At 52.1% G+C, this 20656-nt stretch overlaps 1 protein-coding gene across 1 annotated transcript in view; it reads right to left on the bottom strand.

The window, feature by feature from the left end:
• LOC147097185 (disco-interacting protein 2 homolog B-like) overlaps positions 1–9267 on the bottom strand; it is a 159564-nt gene extending 150297 nt beyond the window's left edge. The window contains exon 1 of the mRNA XM_085972544.1: positions 9183–9267. Within this exon, the coding sequence (XP_085828670.1) occupies positions 9183–9267 (85 nt within the window). The remainder of the gene's footprint in view (positions 1–9182) is intronic.
• Positions 9268–20656: the final 11389 nt, after the last annotated feature.

Genomic DNA, 20656 nt, shown 5'->3' with positions numbered 1-20656 from the left:
TTATGTGTTAGATTTCAGGAGATTGTTCTATTCCTGTTTCTGGCTGGGGTGGAGATCACCTTTTACAGAAGGTAAGTTCTGTAGAAAATATAGGGACAGTGATCTCCTGGACGAGTTTCGATCGCCTAGATGGGTCGGAGAGGAATTTCCCAGATTTTTTTCTCCCAAATTGGCCATTGGGTTTTTTTATCTGGTTTTTCGCCTCTCCCGGGAGATCACATGGGTTCGGGAGGGATGTAGAGTGACAGTAGATTTGAGGTTAGGATCAGATCAGCCATGATCTTATTGAATAGTGGAGCAGGCTCGAGGGGCCGATTGGCCTACTCCTGCTCCTATTTCTTATGTTCTTATGATCAGATCACCCCATAACCTGTGTGTGTGTGTGTGTGTGTGTGTGTGTGTGTGTGTGTGTGTGTGTGTGTGTGTGAGTGTGTGAAGTGTGAGAGTGTGAGTGAGCGCGCGCGCGAGAGAGGGCGCAAGGGCGAGTGTGTGTGTGTTTAAGAGTGTGTGTGAAAGTGAGTGTGAGCGTGTGCGCGTAAGAGTGTGTAGGCTTGCGTGTGCGAGAGCGAGTGCGTGCGAGAGCGAGTGCGTGAACACCAAGCGAGGACAGGACCGGTCCGGACTCTTGATGCCCTTCATGGTCGAATATCCCGTTGATGCTGGACGCCTTGGCTCACACGCCATCATGGGGGCCAATCGGGGCAAAATACTCGGGGGTCCCGAAACCTCAGTGAGGAGACGGTGCCCCCGAGAGGAGCAGGGGAGGAGTGAGCGGGCAGAGAAATCGATACAGGTCAGGCAGAGACGCAGAGTTTGGTCTCGACTAGTTCTATCACCACACAAACTGGTCTTTCGAGTTTATCGTCAATCACGGAATCAGCTACAAGCCTTCAGCACACAATCTGCAGACCCAGGGACCGCTGCTGTGTGATTACAGCAACACTCAGTACCTCCCCTACGCCACACAATGGGGCAGAGAAAGAGGATTAATAACTCGCCGTGATAGGGTTACACTGTAACACAAACCTTCCCCGTGCACAATCTATAGCCCACACTCCATCCCGGCCTGTGTTGGCCGATCTCACTCCCGGTGTGGTACAGAGCCCCACACAGAAGGTGGGGTTGAGGGATATGGGGAGAAGGTGGGTGGGAGGGGTTGGGGGATATGGGGAGAAGGTGGGGTTGGGGGATATGGGGAGAAGGTGGGGTTGGGGGATATGGGGAGAAGGTGGGGTTGGGGGATATGGGGAGAAGGTGGGTGGGTGGGGTTGGGGATATGGGGAGAAGGTGGGTAGGTGGGGTTGAGGGATATGGGGAGAAGGTGGGTAGGTGGGGTTGGGGGATATGGGGAGAAGGTGGGTAGGTGAGGTTGGGGGATATGGGGAGAAGGTGGGGTTGGGGGATATGGGGAGAAGGTGGGGTTGGGGGATATGGGGAGAAGGTGGGTAGGTGAGGTTGGGGGATATGGGGAGAAGGTGAGGTTGGGGGATATGGGGAGAAGGTGGGGTTGGGGGATATGGGGAGAAGGTGGGTAGGTGGGGTTGGGGGATATGGGGAGAAGGTGGGTAGGTGGGGTTGGGGGATATGGGGAGAAGGTGGGTCGGTGGGGTTGGGGATATGGGGAGAAGGTGGGGTTGAGGGATGGGGAGAAGGTGGTTAGGTTGGGTTTTGGGATATGGGGAGAAGGTGGGATTGAGGGATACGGGGAGAAGGTGGGGTTGGTCTGTGAATATGGGGCAGGTGTTTCTGGGACCTAATGCCCTAATCCTGATCTTAAAACTACTTCCGCGGAGACATGGCACTATACAGCTTGCAAGCCGGATAATCGCTTCCCTTAGCCCTCGGGGCCCAGGCAGCTGAAGGCACGGCCGCTAATGGTGGAGCAATTAAAATCGGGGGGATGCGCGAGAGGCCGGAATTGGAGGAGCGCAGAGATCTCGGAGGGTTATAGGGGCTGGTGGAGGTTACAGAGATAGGAAGGGTTGTAGGGGGCTGGAGGAGGTTACAGAGATAGGGAGGGGTGTAGGGGCTGGAAGAGGTTACAGAGATAGGGAGGGTTGTAGGGGCTGGAGGAGGTTACAGAGATAGGGAGGGTTGTAGGGGCTGGAGGAGGTTACAGAGATAGGGAGGGTTGTAGGGGCTGGAGGAGGTTACAGAGATAGGGAGGGTTGTAGGGGCTGGAGGAGGTTACAGAGATAGGAAGGGTTGTAGGGGGCTGGAGGAGGTTACAGAGAGAGGGTTGTAGGGGCTGGAGGAGGTTACAGAGATAGGGAGGGGTGTAGGGGCTGGAAGAGGTTACAGAGATAGGGAGGGTTGTAGGGGCTGGAGGAGGTTACAGAGATAGGGAGGGTTGTAGGGGGCTGGAGGAGGTTACAGAGATAGGAAGGGTTGTAGGGGGCTGGAGGAGGTTACAGAGATAGGGAGGGTTGTAGGGGCTGGAGGAGGTTACAGAGATAGGGAGGGGTGTAGGGGGCTGGAGGAGGTTACAGAGATAGGGAGGGTTGTAGGGGCTGGAGGAGGTTACAGAGATAGGGAGGGTTGTAGGGGGCTGGAGGAGGTTACAGAGATAGGAAGGGTTGTAGGGGGCTGGAGGAGGTTACAGAGATAGGGAGGGTTGTAGGGACTGGAGGAGGTTACAGAGATAGGGAGGGTTGTAGGGGCTGGAGGAGGTTACAGAGATAGGGAGGGTTGTAGGGGCTGGAGGAGGTTACAGAGATAGGGAGGGTTGTAGGGGCTGGAGGAGGTTACAGAGATAGGGAGGGTTGTAGGGGCTGGAGGAGGTTACAGAGATAGGGAGGGGTGTAGGGGGCTGGAGGAGGTTACAGAGATAGGGAGGGTTGTCGGGGCTGGAGGAGGTTACAGAGATAGGGAGGGTTGTAGGGGCTGGAGGAGGTTACAGAGATAGGGAGGGTTGTAGGGGCTGGAGGAGGTTACAGAGATAGGGAGGGTTGTAGGGGCTGGAGGAGGTTACAGAGATAGGGAGGGGTGTAGGGGCTGGAGGAGGTTACAGAGATAGGGAGGGTTGTAGGGGGCTGGAGGAGGTTACAGAGATAGGGAGGGTTGTAGGGGGCTGGAGGAGGTTACAGAGATAGGGAGGGTTGTAGGGGGCTGGAGGAGGTTACAGAGATAGGGAGGGTTGTAGGGGCTGGAGGAGGTTACAGAGATAGGGAGGGTTGTTGGGGCTGGAGGAGGTTACAGAGATAGGGAGGGTTGTAGGGGGCTGGAGGAGGTTACAGAGATAGGGAGGGGTGTAGGGGCTGGAGGAGGTTACAGAGATAGGGAGGGTTGTAGGGGGCTGGAGGAGGTTACAGAGATAGGGAGGGGTGTAGGGGCTGGAGGAGGTTACAGAGATAGGGAGGGTTGTAGGGGCTGGAGGAGGTTACAGAGATAGGGAGGGTTGTAGGGGGCTGGAGGAGGTTACAGAGATAGGGAGGGGTGTAGGGGCTGGAGGAGGTTACAGAGATAGGGAGGGGTGTAGGGGCTGGAGGATTTGATGACGGGATGAGAATCTGCGGTTTGTAGGGAACAAGGGATGTCAGACAGAGAGAGAACGCGTCAGCGGTTGAGTAACACCTACAGGTGACTCAACACCTGGACGTAATGTTTAGTCAATGCAGGTTGGTTGACTCACTCACACACCTGTGTCACACCCATATCAGAGTGATCGAGCTCGTAACAAGGCTGTAATCCTGCTCTCAGACTCCGCTCTCACAGGACCATTCCGCTTCTGGCTCTTCCCGACACACGGGAGGAACGGGATGTCCTACTGCGCGACCCCCCCCCCCCCCCCCACATACACACACACACAGACAGCAGGAAGGGGACCAGGCTCCATCCCACCGCCCTCCCATCAGTGGAAGGAGCATGCACGTGCAGGCAATAATAATGAAGCAGTCCGTGCCCGCACGCAACAAGACCTGGACGACGTTCAGGCTTGGGCTGGTAAGTGGCAGGTAACATTCGCGCCACACAAGTGCCAGGCAATGACTATCTCCAACAAGCGAGAGTCTAACCACCGCCCGTTGGCATTCAACGGCATTACCATCACCAAATCTCCCACCATCAACATCCTGGGGGGTCACCATTGACCAGAAACTTAACTGGACCAGCCACATAAATACTGTGGCAACAAGAGCAGGTCAGAGGCTGGGTATTCTGCGGCGAGTGTCTCACCTCCTGACTCCCCAAAGCCTTTCCACCATCTACAAGGCACAAGTCAGGAGTGTGATGGAATACTCTCCACTTGCCTGGATGAGTGCAACTCCAACAACATTCAAGAAGCTCAACACCATCCAGGACAAAGCAGCCCGTTTGATTGGCACCCCATCCACCACCTTAAACATTCACTCCCTCCACCACCGGCGCACCGTGGCTGCAGTGTGTACCATCTGCAAGATGCACTGCAGCAACTCGCCAAGGCTTCTTCGGCAGCACCTCCCAAACCCGCGACCTCTTCCACCTAGAAGGACAAGGGCAGCAGGCGCATGGGAACACCACCACCTCCAAGTTCTCCTCCAAGTCACACACACCATCCTGACTTAGAAATATAATCGGCCGATCCTTCATCGTCGCTGGGTCAAAATCCTGGAACTCCCTCGCTAACAGCGCTGTGGGAGCACCTTCACCACACGGACTGCAGCGGTTCAAGAAGGCGGCTCACCACCACCTTCTCAAGGGGCGACTAGGGATGGGCAATAAATGCTGGTCTTGCCAGCGACGCCCACATCCCATATACGAATTTTTTTTTAAAGGGACGGATCGAGCGCGCCATATATATATGTATATTTATATATGATCTGGACGAGGGAGCTAGATGTAATATCTCCAAGTTTGCAGATGACACAAAGCTGGGTGGGCGTGTGTGCTGTGAGGAGGATGCCGAGAAACTCCAGTATGATTTGGACAGGTTGGGTGATTGGGCAGATGCATGGCAGATGCAATATAACGTGGATAAATGCGAGGTTATCCACTTTGGTGTCAAAAACAGGAAGGCAGATTATTATCTGAACGGCAATAGATTGGGAGAAGGGGAAGTGCAACGAGACCTGGGTGTCCTTGTGCACCAGTCGCTGAAGGTAAGCATGCAGGTGCAGCAGGCGGTTAAGAAGGTAAATGGTATGTTGGCCTTCGTAGCGAGAGGGTTTGAGTACAGGAACAAGGATGTATTGCTGCAGTTGTACAGGGCCTTGGTGAGACCACACCATGAGTATTGTGTGCAGTTTTGGTCGCCTTATCTGAGGAAGGATGTTCTTGCCATGGAGGGAGTGCAGCGAAGATTCACCAGGCTGATACCTGATGGCAGGGATGACGTACGAGGAGAGATTGGGTCGATTGGGCTTATACTCGCTGGAGTTTAGAAGAATGAGAGGGGATCTCATTGAAACTTATAAAATTCTAACAGGACTAGACAGACTAGATGCAGGGAGGATGTTCCCGATGGCCGGGGGAGTCCAGAACCAGGGGTCACAGTCTAAGGATAAGGGGTAAGCCATTTAGGACAGAAATGAGGAGGAATTTCTTCACCCAGAGAGTGGTGAACCTGTGGAATTTTCTACTACACAAGACAGTTGAGGCCAATTCATTAAATATATTCAAGAAGGAGTTGGATATATTTCTTAACACTAAAGGGATCAAGGGATATGGGGAGAAGGCAGGGACAGGGTACTGAATTTGGATGATCAGCCATGATCGCATTGAATGGCGGAGCGGGCTCGAGGGGCCGAATGGCCTACTCCTGCTCCTATCTTCTATGTTTCTATGACCCTGATCTGGTCGCTGTGTGCGGGAGCTTGCTGTGCGCAAATTAGCTGCCGCTTTTCCGACACTGCGACGGCGCCGTTATTGCGTCCCCAGACGCAGAGGTCAGGGTCCGCAGCGCCCGCGATCGGCACTCCGTGACTGGCTGGCCGATCGATTCACGGGACCCAAAAACCGTTTCCCCCTCTCGAATACAGAAGGAAACCGAACTCCGAGTGACGCCACTCCAGGCACACTCATACACAATCAGCAACCCTCCCTCCCCCCCAGTTACAATCTGACCTTCGCTCGCACCAGCTTCCGCAAGACAAGGGAAACAGGATAAAATAAAACAGCCTCGACTTCAATAAAGGCACAAACCGCAAGCCCATCGAGCATAAAAACAGGAACATCACTTAATCGCCCGAGAGTGACCTCGGAACAGCACAGTGGGATTTAAACCGTACGCACAGACCCCACTCGGTGAGACAGACAGAGAGACATCCCCACATAGTATCGGCCTTCAACCACCACTCCCCATCCAGGTATTGGGAGGACGACCTGTCTAAACCCCATTCCCCATTCCCCCGTGCCTGGATAAACCCCCGTCCAACAAACGAGAGCTGGGAGAAGGGTCACTCTGTATTAAATGCTTCACACTCCAACCCCCTGCCAACTGTACCAGCAGGTCAATAAAGCAAGACTTGCCTTTCTCCAGCGCCTGTCGCCACCTCAGGACGTCCCAAAGCGCTTTACAGCCAATGAAGTACTTTTTTTTGAAGTGTGGTCACTGTTGTAATGTAGGAAACGCGGTAGCTGATTTGCGCACAGCAAGCTCCCACAAACAGCAATGAGATAAATGACCGGATCATCTGTTTTAGTGATGTTGGTTGAGGGATAAATATTGGCCCCAGGACACTGGGGAGAACTCCCCCCTGCTCTTCATCGAAATGGTAGCCATGGCATCTTTTACGTCCACCTGAGAGGGCAGACGGGGCCTCGGTTTAACGTCTCATCCGAAAGACGGCATCTCCGACAGTGCGGCGCTCCCTCAGTACTGCCCCTCCGACAGTGCGGTGCTCCCTCAGTACTGCCCCTCCGACAGTGCGGCGCTCCCTCAGTACTGCCCCTCCGACAATGCGGCGCTCCCTCAGTACTGTCCCTCCGACAGTGCGGCGCTCCCTCAGTACCGCCCCCCCCGACAGTGCGGCGCTCCCTCAGTACTGCCCCTCCGACAGTGCGGCGCTCCCTCTGTACTGTCCCTCCGACAGTGCGGCGCTCCCTCAGTACTGCCCCTCCGACAGTGCGGCGCTCCCTCAGTACTGCCCCTCCGACAGTGCGGCGCTCCCTCTGTACTGCCGCTCCGACAGTGCGGCGCTCCCTCAGTACTGCCGCTCCGACAGTGCAGCGCTCCCTCAGTACTGCCCCTCCGGGGAGTGTCGGCCTGGATTATGGGGCTCACATCTGTGGAGTGGGGGCTCAAACCCACGACCCTCAGACTCAGAGACGAGAGAGAGAGTGCCCTACCCACCAAGTGACGGCTGACACGGGTCGGAAGGGAGGTTTGGAGACGCAGACACCAACAGGACAAGGGAGCGGGTGGGAGAGAGGATCGAAACACTCCAGAAATCCTGGTTTCAATTTTGGGGATTGAAATCAGGAACTCAGGAAATAAACAGGGAGAGACGGGCAGGAATCAGAGACACAATGCTAAGTTCGACAGACAATAAGAGTAATTTTAGCAGCAGGCAAGGGGGGGGCAAAATAATAAATATCCACCCCCCTCCGCCCCGGCCCCACAAACATAAACAAAGCACAGACCCCCCCCCCGCCTCCCCCTCCAGCCATCTACCCACACTTCACTCAAAACACACACAACTTCCTCCCAGTTTAAATCGATCAACTTCTGTCTGTTCCTGATTTCAGGACTAGTTACAATCTCTCCGGACTGAAATCCGGAGACAATCCCCGAAGATGGGTGGGGGGGGGGCAAGGAAAACACCCGGGTGATTTATCTTTAAATAAATCCCCGGGTCCCAATGACGGCGTTTACGGCCAGTTTTTAAACACCCTGGCATTTTTAAACACCCGATTCCCAGGATTTTTAAACACCCGATTCCCAGGATTTTTAAACACCCGATTCCCAGGATTTTTAAACACCCGATCCTGGGATTTTTAAACACCCGATCCTGGGATTTTTAAACACCCGATCCCCGGGATTTTTGAACTCTCAGGTCTCCGGCTTTTTAAACACTCAAATCCTAGGATCTTAAACACTCAATCCCCAGGATTTTTAAGCGAGCGAGCCCCTGGATATTAAAACACCCGCTTCCCGGGATTTTAAAAACACCAGATCTGTGGGACTTGTAAACGTCCAAATCCCCGGGATTTTTAAATACCCAATCCTGGATCTATTCCGGAGAATTTTTAATCCCCGGTTCCCCTCCTCAATCCCGATCCAGCTCCCGTGATCTTACGCGACGCGCCCAGATCCAGGGGGATTTTGTTTAGTTACAAGTCTTGGGATCTGGTCTCGCCCTGGATTCCCCCAGGAACTTTTAAACCCACCCCCACTCTGGATTGCTGGGGATTTTGACCTGAGATCTCAGGGGATTTTACACCTGGGTTTCTGGGGATCTTTACCCGAATCCCTGGGAATTTTTTTTTTAAGACCCCGATTACTGGGGATTTTGACCCCAGATTCCGGGGAGGTTTTTTTTCCCCCCAATCCCTGGATCCCTAGGGATCGTTACACCCCCAGGATTCTGGGGGGAATTTTCACTCCTAGTTACCGGGGATTTTGATGCTAAATTGCAGGGATTTTGATCCTAAATCCTGGGAATTTTGACCCTGAATACTAGGGATTTTTTTTTTTTTTTTTTTTTAACAATCCCTGGGATTTGTCCTTGCCCAGAATCCCTGGGATTTAAACCCTGGATTCCCTGGGAATTTTTAACCCAGATCCTGGCGATGTTGACCCTAAATCCTGGGGGATATTATTTTTTTGCAATTCCTGGGATATTCAAAAACCCCGCATTCCCGGGGATTTAAACCCACAGATCCCAGGAATAATTCCACCCCGGATTCCGCAGATGTTTTTCCAAGTCTTCCTTCTCCCTCCTGGGGGGGGGGGGGGGGGGACATTTAAACCCCGAATTATCAGGCATTTAAACCCCAGGGAAGGCGGGGACTGACATTAAATTGCTGGGAGTTTAAACCCCAGATTCCGGTGGATAATTGGGAGGTTCCCCAGTCTCTGTCGCCTTCTCTGTGTCTCTCTCTCTGTTTTCTTTCTCTCTTTCTCTCCCCCCTTCCTTCCCTCTCTCCTTCCTTCCTTCCCTCCTTCTCTCTCTCTCTCTCTCTCTCTCTTTCTCGCTCTCTCTCTTTCTCTCTCTCCCTCCCTCTTTCTCTCATTCTCTCTCTCCTTCCCTCCCTCCGCCTTTTACCTTCCGACAGTTCCAGCTCCAATTCGGCCAGCTGGTCCCGCACGGCCCGAGGCAGAGCGACCATGTCCACAGCCCGGTCCGCCATCCCCAAAGCAAACAAAAAATTAAAAAATAAACCGAGAGAGCAAAAAAAATCAATTAAACCCAAGGCTCGCGCTCCGCAGATCCGGCAGAGGAGAGAAATGCAAACTGGCTCCCCATGTTCCGGGCTCCACATCATGTGATGGGCTGGATCACAGAGACAGACAGAACGAAACCCCGCCTGTAAAACTAGAGAACACAGAGACAGAGCGAAACCCCGCCTGCAGAATCAGAGACAGACAGACAGAGTGAAACCCCGCCTGTAAAACTAGAGAATACAGAGACAGAGCGAAACCCCGCCTGCAGAATCAGAGACAGACAGACAGAGCGAAACCTCGCCTGCAGAATCAGAGACAGACAGAGAGACAGACAGACAGAGCGAAACCCCGCCTGTAAAACTAGAGAACACAGAGACAGAGTGAAACCCCGCCTGCAGAATCAGAGACAGACAGAGTGAAACCCCGCCTGCAGAATCAGAGACAGACAGAGCGAAATTCCACCTGCAGAATCAGAGACAGACAGAGAGACAGACAGACAGAGCGAAATTCCGCCTGCAGAATCAGAGACAGACAGAGAGACAGACAGACAGAGCGAAACTCCACCTGCAGAATCAGAGACAGACATAGAGACAGACAGACAGAGCGAAACCCCGCCTGCAGAATCAGAGACAGACAGAGCGAAACTCCGCCTGTAAAACTAGAGAACACAGAGCCAGAGCAAAACTCCGCCTGCAGAATCAGAGAACACAGAGAGACAGAGCGAAACCCCGCCTGTAAAACTAGAGAACAGAGTCAGAGCGAAACTCCACCTGCAGAATCAGAGAATACAGACAGAGAGACAGACAGACAGAGCGAAACCCCGCCTGCAGAATCAGAGAATACAGACAGAGAGACAGACAGACAGAGCGAAACCCCGCCTGCAGAATCAGAGACAGACAGAGAGACAGACAGACAGAGCGAAACCCCACCTGCAGAATCAGAGACAGACAGAAAGACAGAGCGAAACCCCGCCTGCAGAATCAGAGAATACAGACAGAGAGACAGACAGACAGAGCGAAACCCCACCTGCAGAATCAGAGAACACAGAGAGACAGACAGACAGAGCGAAACCCCGCCTGCAGAATCAGAGACAGACAGAGAGACAGACAGACAGAGCAAAACCCCGCCTGCAGAATCAGAGACAGACAGAAAGACAGACAGACAGAGCGAAACCCCGCCTGCAGAATCAGAGAATACAGACAGAGAGACAGACAGACAGAGCGAAACCCCACCTGCAGAATCAGAGAACACAGAGAGACAGACAGACAGAGCGAAACCCCACCTGCAGAATCAGAGACAGACAGAGAGACAGACAGACAGAGCGAAACCCCGCCTGCAGAATCAGAGAATACAGAGACAGAGCGAAACGCCGCCCGTAAAATTGGAGAACACAGAGTCAGAGCGAAACTCCGCCTGCAGAATCAGAGACAGACAGAGAGACAGACAGACAGAGTGAAACCCCGCCTGCAGAATCAGAGAATACAGACAGAGAGACAGACAGAGCGAAACTCCGCCTGTAAAACTAGAGAATACAGAGACAGAGCGAAACTCCGCCTGCAGAATCAGAGACAGACAGAGAGACAGACAGAGCAAAACTCCACCTGCAGAATCAGAGAATACAGACAGAGAGACAGACAGACAGAGCGAAACTCCGCCTGTAAAACTAGAGAATACAGAGACAGGGCGAAACTCCGCCTGCAGAATCAGAGACAGACAGAGAGACAGACAGAGCGAAACCCCGCCTGTAAAACTAGAGAACACAGAGAGAGAGCAAAACTCCGCCTACAGAATCAGAGAACACAGACAGAGCGAAACTCCGCCTGTAAAACTAGAGAACACAGAGACAGAGCGAACCGCCGCCTGCAGAATCAGAGAACACAGACAGACAGAGCGAAACCCTGCCTGCAGAATCAGAGAATACAGACAGAGAGACAGACAGAGCGAAACCCCGCCTGTAAAACTAGAGAACACAGAGACAGAGCGAAGCCCCGCCTGCAGAATCAGAGAATACAGACAGAGCGAAACCCCGCCTGCAGAATCAGAGAATACAGACAGAGAGACAGACAGCAAAACCCCGCCTGTAAAACTAGAGAACACAGAGACAGAGCGAAACCCCGCCTGCAGAATCAGAGAGAGAGACAGACAGACAGAGCGAAACCCCGCCTGCAGAATCAGAGAATACAGACAGAGAGACAGACAGAGCGAAACTCTGCCTGCAGAATCAGAGAATACAGACAGAGAGACAGACAGAGCGAAACTCCGCCTGTAAAACTAGAGAACACAGAGACAGAGCGAAACTCCGCCTGCAGAATCAGAGAATACAGACAGAGGAAAACCCCGCCTGTAAAACTAGAGAACACAGAGGCAGAGCGAAACTCCGCCTGCAGAATCAGAGAATACAGACAGAGACACAGACAGAGCGAAACTCCGCCTGCAGAATCAGAGAGACAGAGTGAAACCCCACCTGCAGAATCAGAGAATACAGAGAGCGAAACTCCGCCTGCAGAATCAGAGAGACAGACAGAGCGAAACTCCGCCTGCAGAATCAGAGAATACAGACAGCAAAACCCCGCTTGCAGAATCAGAGAGACAGACAGAGCAAAACCCCGCCTGCAGAATCAGAGAATACAGACAGAGCGAAACTCTGCCTGTAAAACTAGAGAACACAGAGACAGAGCGAAACTCCGCCTGCAGAATCAGAGAGACAGACAGCAAAACCCCGCCTGTAAAATTAGAGAACGCACAGAGACAGAGCGAAACCCCGCCTGCAGAATCAGAGAGACAGACAGAGCGAAACCCCGCCTGCAGAATCAGAGACAGACAGAGCAAAACCCCGCCTGTAAAACTAGAGAACACAGACAGCAAAACCCCGCCTGCAGAATCAGAGAGACAGACAGCAAAACCCCGCCTGTAAAACTAGAGAACACAGAGAGACAGAGCGAAACCCCGCCTGCAGAATCAGAGAGACAGACAGCAAAACCCGGCCTGTAAAACTAGAGAACACAGAGAGACAGAGCAAAACTCCGCCTGCAGAATCAGAGAGACAGACAGAGCGAAACTCCGCCTGCAGAATCAGAGAGACAGACAGCAAAACTCCGCCTGTAAAACTAGAGAACACAGAGACAGAGCAAAACTCCGCCTGCAGAATCAGAGAGACAGACAGCAAAACCCCGCCTGTAAAACTAGAGAACACAGAGACAGACAGACCAAAACTCCGCCTGCAGAATCAGAGAGACAGACAGAGTGAAACCCCGCCTGCAGAATCAGAGAATACAGACAGAGCGGAACCCCGCCTGCAGAATCAGAGACAGACAGAGCGAAACTCCACCTGCAGAATCAGAGAATACAGAGAGAGCGAAACCCCACCTGCAGAATCAGAGACAGAGAGAAAGACAGAGCGAAACTCCGCCTGCAAAACTAAAGAACACAGCGACAGAGCAAAACCCCGCCTGCAGAATCAGAGAGACAGACAGAGCGAAACTCCGCCTGCAAAATCAGAGAGACAGACAGCAAAACCCCGCCTGCATAACTAGAGAATACAGAGTCAGAGCGAAACTCCGCCTGCAGAATCAGAGACAGACAGAGAGACAGACAGACAGAGCGAAACTCCGCCTGTAAAACTAGAGAATACAGAGACAGAGCGAAACTCCGCCTGCAGAATCAGAGACAGACAGAGAGACAGACAGGGCAAAACTCCACCTGCAGAATCAGAGAATACAGACAGAGAGACAGACAGACAGCGCGAAACTCCGCCTGTAAAACTAGAGAATACAGAGACAGAGCGAAACTCCGCCTGCAGAATCAGAGACAGACAGAGAGACAGACAAAGCGAAACCCCGCCTGCAGAATCGGAGAATACAGAGACAGAGCGAAACTCCGCCTGCAGAATCAGAGACAGACAGAGAGACAGACAGAGCGAAACCCCGCCCGTAAAACTAGAGAACACAGAGACAGAGCGAAACTCTGCCTGCAGAATAAGAGAATACAGACAGAGCGAAACTCCGCCTGTAAAACTAGAGAACACAGAGACAGAGCGAAACCCCGCCTTCAGAATCAGAGAATACAGACAGAGAGACAGACAGAGCGAAACCCCGCCTGCAGAATCAGAGAGACAGACAGAGAGACAGACAGAGCGAAACTCCGCCTGCAGAATCAGAGAATACAGACAGAGCGAAACCCCGCCTGTAAAACTAGAGGACACAGAGACAGAGCAAAACTCCGCCTGCAGAATCAGAGAATACAGACAGAGTGAAACCCCGCCTGTAAAACTAGAGAACACAGAGACAGAGCGAAACTCCGCCTGCAGAATCAGAGAGACAGACAGAGAGACAGACAGAGCGAAACTCCGCCTGCAGAATCAGAGAATACAGACAGAGCGAAACCCCGCCTGTAAAACTAGAGGACACAGAGACAGAGCGAAACTCCGCCTGCAGAATCAGAGAATACAGACAGAGTGAAACCCCGCCTGTAAAACTAGAGAACACAGAGACAGAGCGAAACTCCGCCTGCAGAATCAGAGAATACAGAGACAGACAGACAGAGCGAAACCCCGCCTGCAGAATCAGAGAATACAGACAGAGAGACAGACAGACAGAGCGAAACCCCGCCTGTAAAACTAGAGAACACAGAGACAGAGCAAAACTCCGCCTGCAGAATCAGAGACAGACAGAGCGAAACTCCGCCTACAGAATTAGAGAACACAGACAGAGAGACAGACAGACAGAGCGAAACCCCGCCTGCAGAATCAGAGAATACAGACAGAGAGACAGACAGACAGAGCGAAACCCCGCCTGCAGAATCAGAGAATACAGACAGAGAGACAGACAGACAGAGCGAAACTCCGCCTGCAGAATCAGAGAATACAGACAGAGAGACAGACAGACAGAGCGAAACTCCGCCTGCAGAATCAGAGAATACAGACAGAGAGACAGACAGACAGAGCGAAACCCCGCCTGCAGAATCAGAGAATACAGAGACAGAGCGAAACCCAGCCTGTAAAACTAGAGAACACAGAGACAGAGCGAAACTCCGCCTGCAGAATCAGAGACAGACAGAGAGACAGACAAAGCGAAACCCCGCCTGCAGAATCAGAGAATACACAGACAGAGCGAAACCCCGCCTGTAAAACTAGAGAACACAGAGAGAGAGCAAAACTCCGCCGACAGAATCAGAGAACACAGACAGAGCGAAACTCCGCCTGTAAAACTAGAGAACACAGAGACAGAGCGAAACGCCGCCTGCAGAATCAGAGAACACAGACAGACAGAGCGAAACCCTGCCTGCAGAATCAGAGAATACAGACAGAGAGACAGACAGAGCGAAACCCCGCCTGTAAAACTAGAGAACACAGAGACAGAGCGAAACCCCGCCTGCAGAATCAGAGAATACAGACAGAGCGAAACCCCGCCTGCAGAATCAGAGAATACAGACAGAGAGACAGACAGCAAAACCCCGCCTGTAAAACTAGAGAACACAGAGACAGAGCGAAACCCCACCTGCAGAATCAGAGAGAGAGACAGACAGAGCGAAACCCCGCCTGCAGAATCAGAGAATACAGACAGAGAGACAGACAGAGCGAAACTCTGCCTGCAGAATCAGAGAATACAGACAGAGAGACAGACAGAGCGAAATTCCGCCTGTAAAACTAGAGAACACAGAGACAGAGCGAAACTCCGCCTGCAGAATCAGAGAATACAGAGACAGAGTGAAACTCCGCCTGTAAAACTAGAGAACACAGAGACAGAGCGAAACCCCGCCTGCAGAATCAGAGAATACAGACAGAGCGAAACTCCGCCTGCAGAATCAGAGAATACAGACAGAGGAAAACCCCGCCTGTAAAACTAGAGAACACAGAGGCAGAGCGAAACTCCGCCTGCAGAATCAGAGAATACAGACAGAGACACAGACAGAGCGAAACTCCGCCTGCAGAATCAGAGAGACAGAGTGAAACCCCGCCTGCAGAATCAGAGAATACAGAGAGTGAAACTCCGCCTGCAGAATCAGAGAGACAGACAGAGCGAAACTCCGCCTGCAGAATCAGAGAATACAGACAGCAAAACCCCGCTTGCAGAATCAGAGAGACAGACAGAGCAAAACCCCGCCTGCAGAATCAGAGAATACAGACAGAGCAAAACTCCGCCTGTAAAACTAGAGAACACAGAGACAGAGCGAAACTCCGCCTGCAGAATCAGAGAATACAGACAGAGCGAAACTCTGCCTGTAAAACTAGAGAACACAGAGACAGAGCGAAACTCCGCCTGCAGAATCAGAGAGACAGACAGCAAAACCCCGCCTGTAAAACTAGAGAACGCACAGAGACAGAGCGAAACCCCGCCTGCAGAATCAGAGAGACAGACAGAGCGAAACCCCGCCTGCAGAATCAGAGACAGACAGAGCAAAACCCCGCCTGTAAAACTAGAGAACACAGAGAGACAGACAGCAAAACCCCGCCTGTAAAACTAGAGAACACAGACAGCAAAACCCCGCCTGCAGAATCAGAGAGACAGACAGCAAAACCCCGCCTGTAAAACTAGAGAACACAGAGAGACAGAGCGAAACCCCGCCTGCAGAATCAGAGAGACAGACAGCAAAACCCGGTCTGTAAAACTAGAGAACACAGAGAGACAGAGCAAAACTCCGCCTGCAGAATCAGAGAGACAGACAGAGCGAAACTCCGCCTGCAGAATCAGAGAGACAGACAGCAAAACTCCGCCTGTAAAACTAGAGAACACAGAGACAGAGCAAAACTCCGCCTGCAGAATCAGAGAGACAGACAGCAAAACCCCGCCTGTAAAACTAGAGAACACAGAGACAGACAGAGCAAAACTCCGCCTGCAGAATCAGAGAGACAGACAGAGTGAAACCCCGCCTGCAGAATCAGAGAATACAGACAGAGCGGAACCCCGCCTGCAGAATCAGAGACAGAGAGAGCGAAACCCCACCTGCAGAATCAGAGACAGAGAGACAGGCAGAGCGAAACTCCGCCTGCAAAACTAAAGAACACAGCGACAGAGCAAAACCCCGCCTGCAGAATCAGAGAGACAGACAGAGCGAAACTCCGCCTGCAAAATCAGAGAGACAGACAGCAAAACCCCGCCTGCATAACTAGAGAATACAGAGTCAGAGCGAAACTCCGCCTGCAGAATCAGAGACAAACAGAGAGACAGACAGACAGAGCGAAACCCCGCCTGCAGAATCAGAGAATACAGACAGAGAGACAGAGAGACAGAGCGAAACTCCGCCTGTAAAACTAGAGAATTCAGAGACAGAGCGAAACTCCGCCTGCAGAATCAGAGACAGACAGAGAGACAGACAGGGCAAAACTCCACCTGCAGAATCAGAGAATACAGACAGAGAGACAGACAGACAGCGCGAAACTCCGCCTGTAAAACTAGAGAATACAGAGACAGAGCGAAACTCCGCCTGCAGAATCAGAGACAGACAGAGAGACAGACAAAGCGAAACCCCGCCTGCAGAATCGGAGAATACAGAGACAGAGCGAAACTCCGCCTGCAGAATCAGAGACAGACAGAGAGACAGACAGAGCGAAACCCCGCCCGTAAAACTAGAGAACACAGAGACAGAGCGAAACTCCGCCTGCAGAATCAGAGAATACAGACAGAGAGACAGACAGAGTGAAACCCCGCCTGCAGAATCAGAGAGACAGACAGAGAGACAGACAGAGCGAAACTCCGCCTGCAGAATCAGAGAATACAGACAGAGTGAAACCCCGCCTGTAAAACTAGAGAACACAGAGACAGAGCGAAACTCCGCCTCCAGAATCAGAGAATACAGAGACAGACAGACAGAGCGAAACCCCGCCTGCAGAATCAGAGAATACAGACAGAGAGACAGACAGACAGAGCGAAACTCCGCCTGTAAAACTAGAGAACACAGAGACAGAGCAAAACTCCGCCTGCAGAATCAGAGACAGACAGAGCGAAACTCCGCCTACAGAATTAGAGAATACAGACAGAGAGACAGACAAACAGAGTGAAACCCCGCCTGCAGAATCAGAGAATACAGACAGAGAGACAGACAGACAGAGCGAAACCCCGCCTGCAGAATCAGAGAATACAGACAGAGAGACAGACAGACAGAGCGAAACCCCGCCTGCAGAATCAGAGAATACAGACAGAGAGACAGACAGACAGAGCGAAACTCCGCCTGCAGAATCAGAGAATACAGACAGAGAGACAGACAGACAGAGCGAAACCCCGCCTGCAGAATCAGAGAATACAGACAGAGAGACAGACAGACAGAGCGAAACCCCGCCTGCAGAATCAGAGAATACAGACAGAGAGACAGACAGACAGAGCGAAACTCTGCCTGCAGAATAAGAGAATACAGACAGAGAGACAGACAGACAGAGCGAAACTCCGCCTGCAGAATCAGAGAATACAGACAGAGAGACAGACAGACAGAGCGAAACCCCGCCTGCAGAATCAGAGAATACAGAGACAGAGCGAAACCCAGCCTGTAAAACTAGAGAACACAGAGACAGAGCGAAACTCCGCCTGCAGAATCAGAGACAGACAGAGAGACAGACAAAGCGAAACCCCGCCTGCAGAATCAGAGAATACAGAGACAGAGCGAAACCCCGCCTGTAAAACTAGAGAACACAGAGAGAGAGCAAAACTCCGCCTACAGAATCAGAGAACACAGACAGAGCGAAACTCCGCCTGTAAAACTAGAGAACACAGAGACAGAGCGAAACGCCGCCTGCAGAATCAGAGAACACAGACAGACAGAGCGAAACCATGCCTGCAGAATCAGAGAATACAGACAGAGAGACAGACAGAGCGAAACCCCGCCTGTAAAACTAGAGAACACAGAGACAGAGCGAAACCCCGCCTGCAGAATCAGAGAATACAGACAGAGCGAAACCCCGCCTGCAGAATCAGAGAATACAGACAGAGAGACAGACAGCAAAACCCCGCCTGTAAAACTAGAGAACACAGAGACAGAGCGAAACCCCACCTGCAGAATCAGAGAGAGAGACAGACAGAGCGAAACCCCGCCTGCAGAATCAGAGAATACAGACAGAGAGACAGACAGAGCGAAACTCCGCCTGTAAAACTAGAGAACACAGAGACAGAGCGAAACTCCGCCTGCAGAATCAGAGAATACAGAGACAGAGTGAAACTCCGCCTGTAAAACTAGAGAACACAGAGACAGAGCGAAACCCCGCCTGCAGAATCAGAGAATACAGACAGAGCGAAACTCCGCCTGCAGAATCAGAGAATACAGACAGAGGAAAACCCCGCCTGTAAAACTAGAGAACACAGAGGCAGAGCGAAACTCCGCCTGCAGAATCAGAGAATACAGACAGAGACACAGACAGAGCGAAACTCCGCCTGCAGAATCAGAGAGACAGAGTGAAACCCCACCTGCAGAATCAGAGAATACAGAGAGCGAAACTCCGCCTGCAGAATCAGAGAGACAGACAGAGCGAAACTCCGCCTGCAGAATCAGAGAATACAGACAGCAAAACCCCGCTTGCAGAATCAGAGAGACAGACAGAGCAAAACCCCGCCTGCAGAATCAGAGAATACAGACAGAGCGAAACTCCGCCTGTAAAACTAGAGAACACAGAGACAGAGCGAAACTCCGCCTGCAGAATCAGAGAATACAGAGAGAGCGAAACTCTGCCTGTAAAACTAGAGAACACAGAGACAGAGCGAAACTCCGCCTGCAGAATCAGAGAGACAGACAGCAAAACCCCGCCTGTAAAACTAGAGAACGCACAGAGACAGAGCGAAACCCCGCCTGCAGAATCAGAGAGACAGACAGAGCGAAACCCCGCCTGCAGAATCAGAGAGACAGACAGCAAAACCCGGCCTGTAAAACTAGAGAACACAGAGAGACAGAGCAAAACTCCGCCTGCAGAATCAGAGAGACAGACAGAGCGAAACTCCGCCTGCAGAATCAGAGAGACAGACAGCAAAACTCCGCCTGTAAAACTAGAGAACACAGAGACAGAGCAAAACTGCACCTGCAGAATCAGAGAGACAGACAGCAAAACCCCGCCTGTAAAACTAGAGAACACAGAGACAGACAGAGCAAAACTCCGCCTGCAGAATCAGAGAGACAGACAGAGTGAAACCCCGCCTGCAGAATCAGAGAATACAGACAGAGCGGAACCCCGCCTGCAGAATCAGAGACAGACAGAGCAAAACTCCACCTGCAGAATCAGAGAATACAGAGAGAGCGAAACCCCACCTGCAGAATCAGAGACAGAGAGACAGACAGAGCGAAACTCCGCCTGCAAAACTAAAGAACACAGCGACAGAGCAAAACCCCGCCTGCAGAATCAGAGAGACAGACAGAGCGAAACTCCGCCTGCAAAATCAGAGAGACAGACAGCAAAACCCCGCCTGCATAACTAGAGAATACAGAGTCAGAGCGAAACTCCGCCTGCAGAATCAGAGACAGACAGAGAGACAGACAGACAGAGCGAAACCCCGCCTGCAGAATCAGAGAATACAGACAGAGAGACAGACAGACAGAGCGAAACTCCGCCTGTAAAACTAGAGAATACAGAGACAGAGCGAAACTCCGCCTGCAGAATCAGAGACAGACAGAGAGACAGACAGGGCAAAACTCCACCTGCAGAATCAGAGAATACAGACAGAGAGACAGACAGACAGCGCGAAACTCCGCCTATAAAACTAGAGAATACAGAGACAGAGCGAAACTCCGCCTGCAGAATCAGAGACAGACAGAGAGACAGACAAAGCGAAACCCCGCCTGCAGAATCGGAGAATACAGAGACAGAGCGAAACTCCGCCTGCAGAATCAGAGAGACAGAGTGAAACCCCGCCTGCAGAATCAGAGAATACAGAGAGTGAAACTCCGCCTGCAGAATCAGAGAGACAGACAGAGCGAAACTCCGCCTGCAGAATCAGAGAATACAGACAGCAAAACCCCGCTTGCAGAATCAGAGAGACAGACGGAGCAAAACCCCGCCTGCAGAATCAGAGAATACAGACAGAGCAAAACTCCGCCTGTAAAACTAGAGAACACAGAGACAGAGCGAAACTCCGCCTGCAGAATCAGAGAATACAGACAGAGCGAAACTCTGCCTGTAAAACTAGAGAACACAGAGACAGAGTGAAACTCCGCCTGCAGAATCAGAGAGACAGACAGCAAAACCCCGCCTGTAAAACTAGAGAACGCACAGAGACAGAGCGAAACCCCGCCTGCAGAATCAGAGAGACAGACAGAGCGAAACCCCGCCTGCAGAATCAGAGACAGACAGAGCAAAACCCCGCCTGCAAAACTAGAGAACACAGAGAGACAGACAGCAAAACCCCGCCTGTAAAACTAGAGAACACAGACAGCAAAACCCCGCCT

The sequence above is a fragment of the Somniosus microcephalus genome, chromosome 33 (assembly GCF_052327205.1).
Source record: "Somniosus microcephalus isolate GS21.2 chromosome 33, FLI_Smic_1.0, whole genome shotgun sequence".
In the NCBI taxonomy this organism is placed as follows: domain Eukaryota; kingdom Metazoa; phylum Chordata; class Chondrichthyes; order Squaliformes; family Somniosidae; genus Somniosus; species Somniosus microcephalus.
Note: the sequence above shows the minus strand (reverse complement) of the source record. Positions and strands in the feature narration are given on the sequence as shown.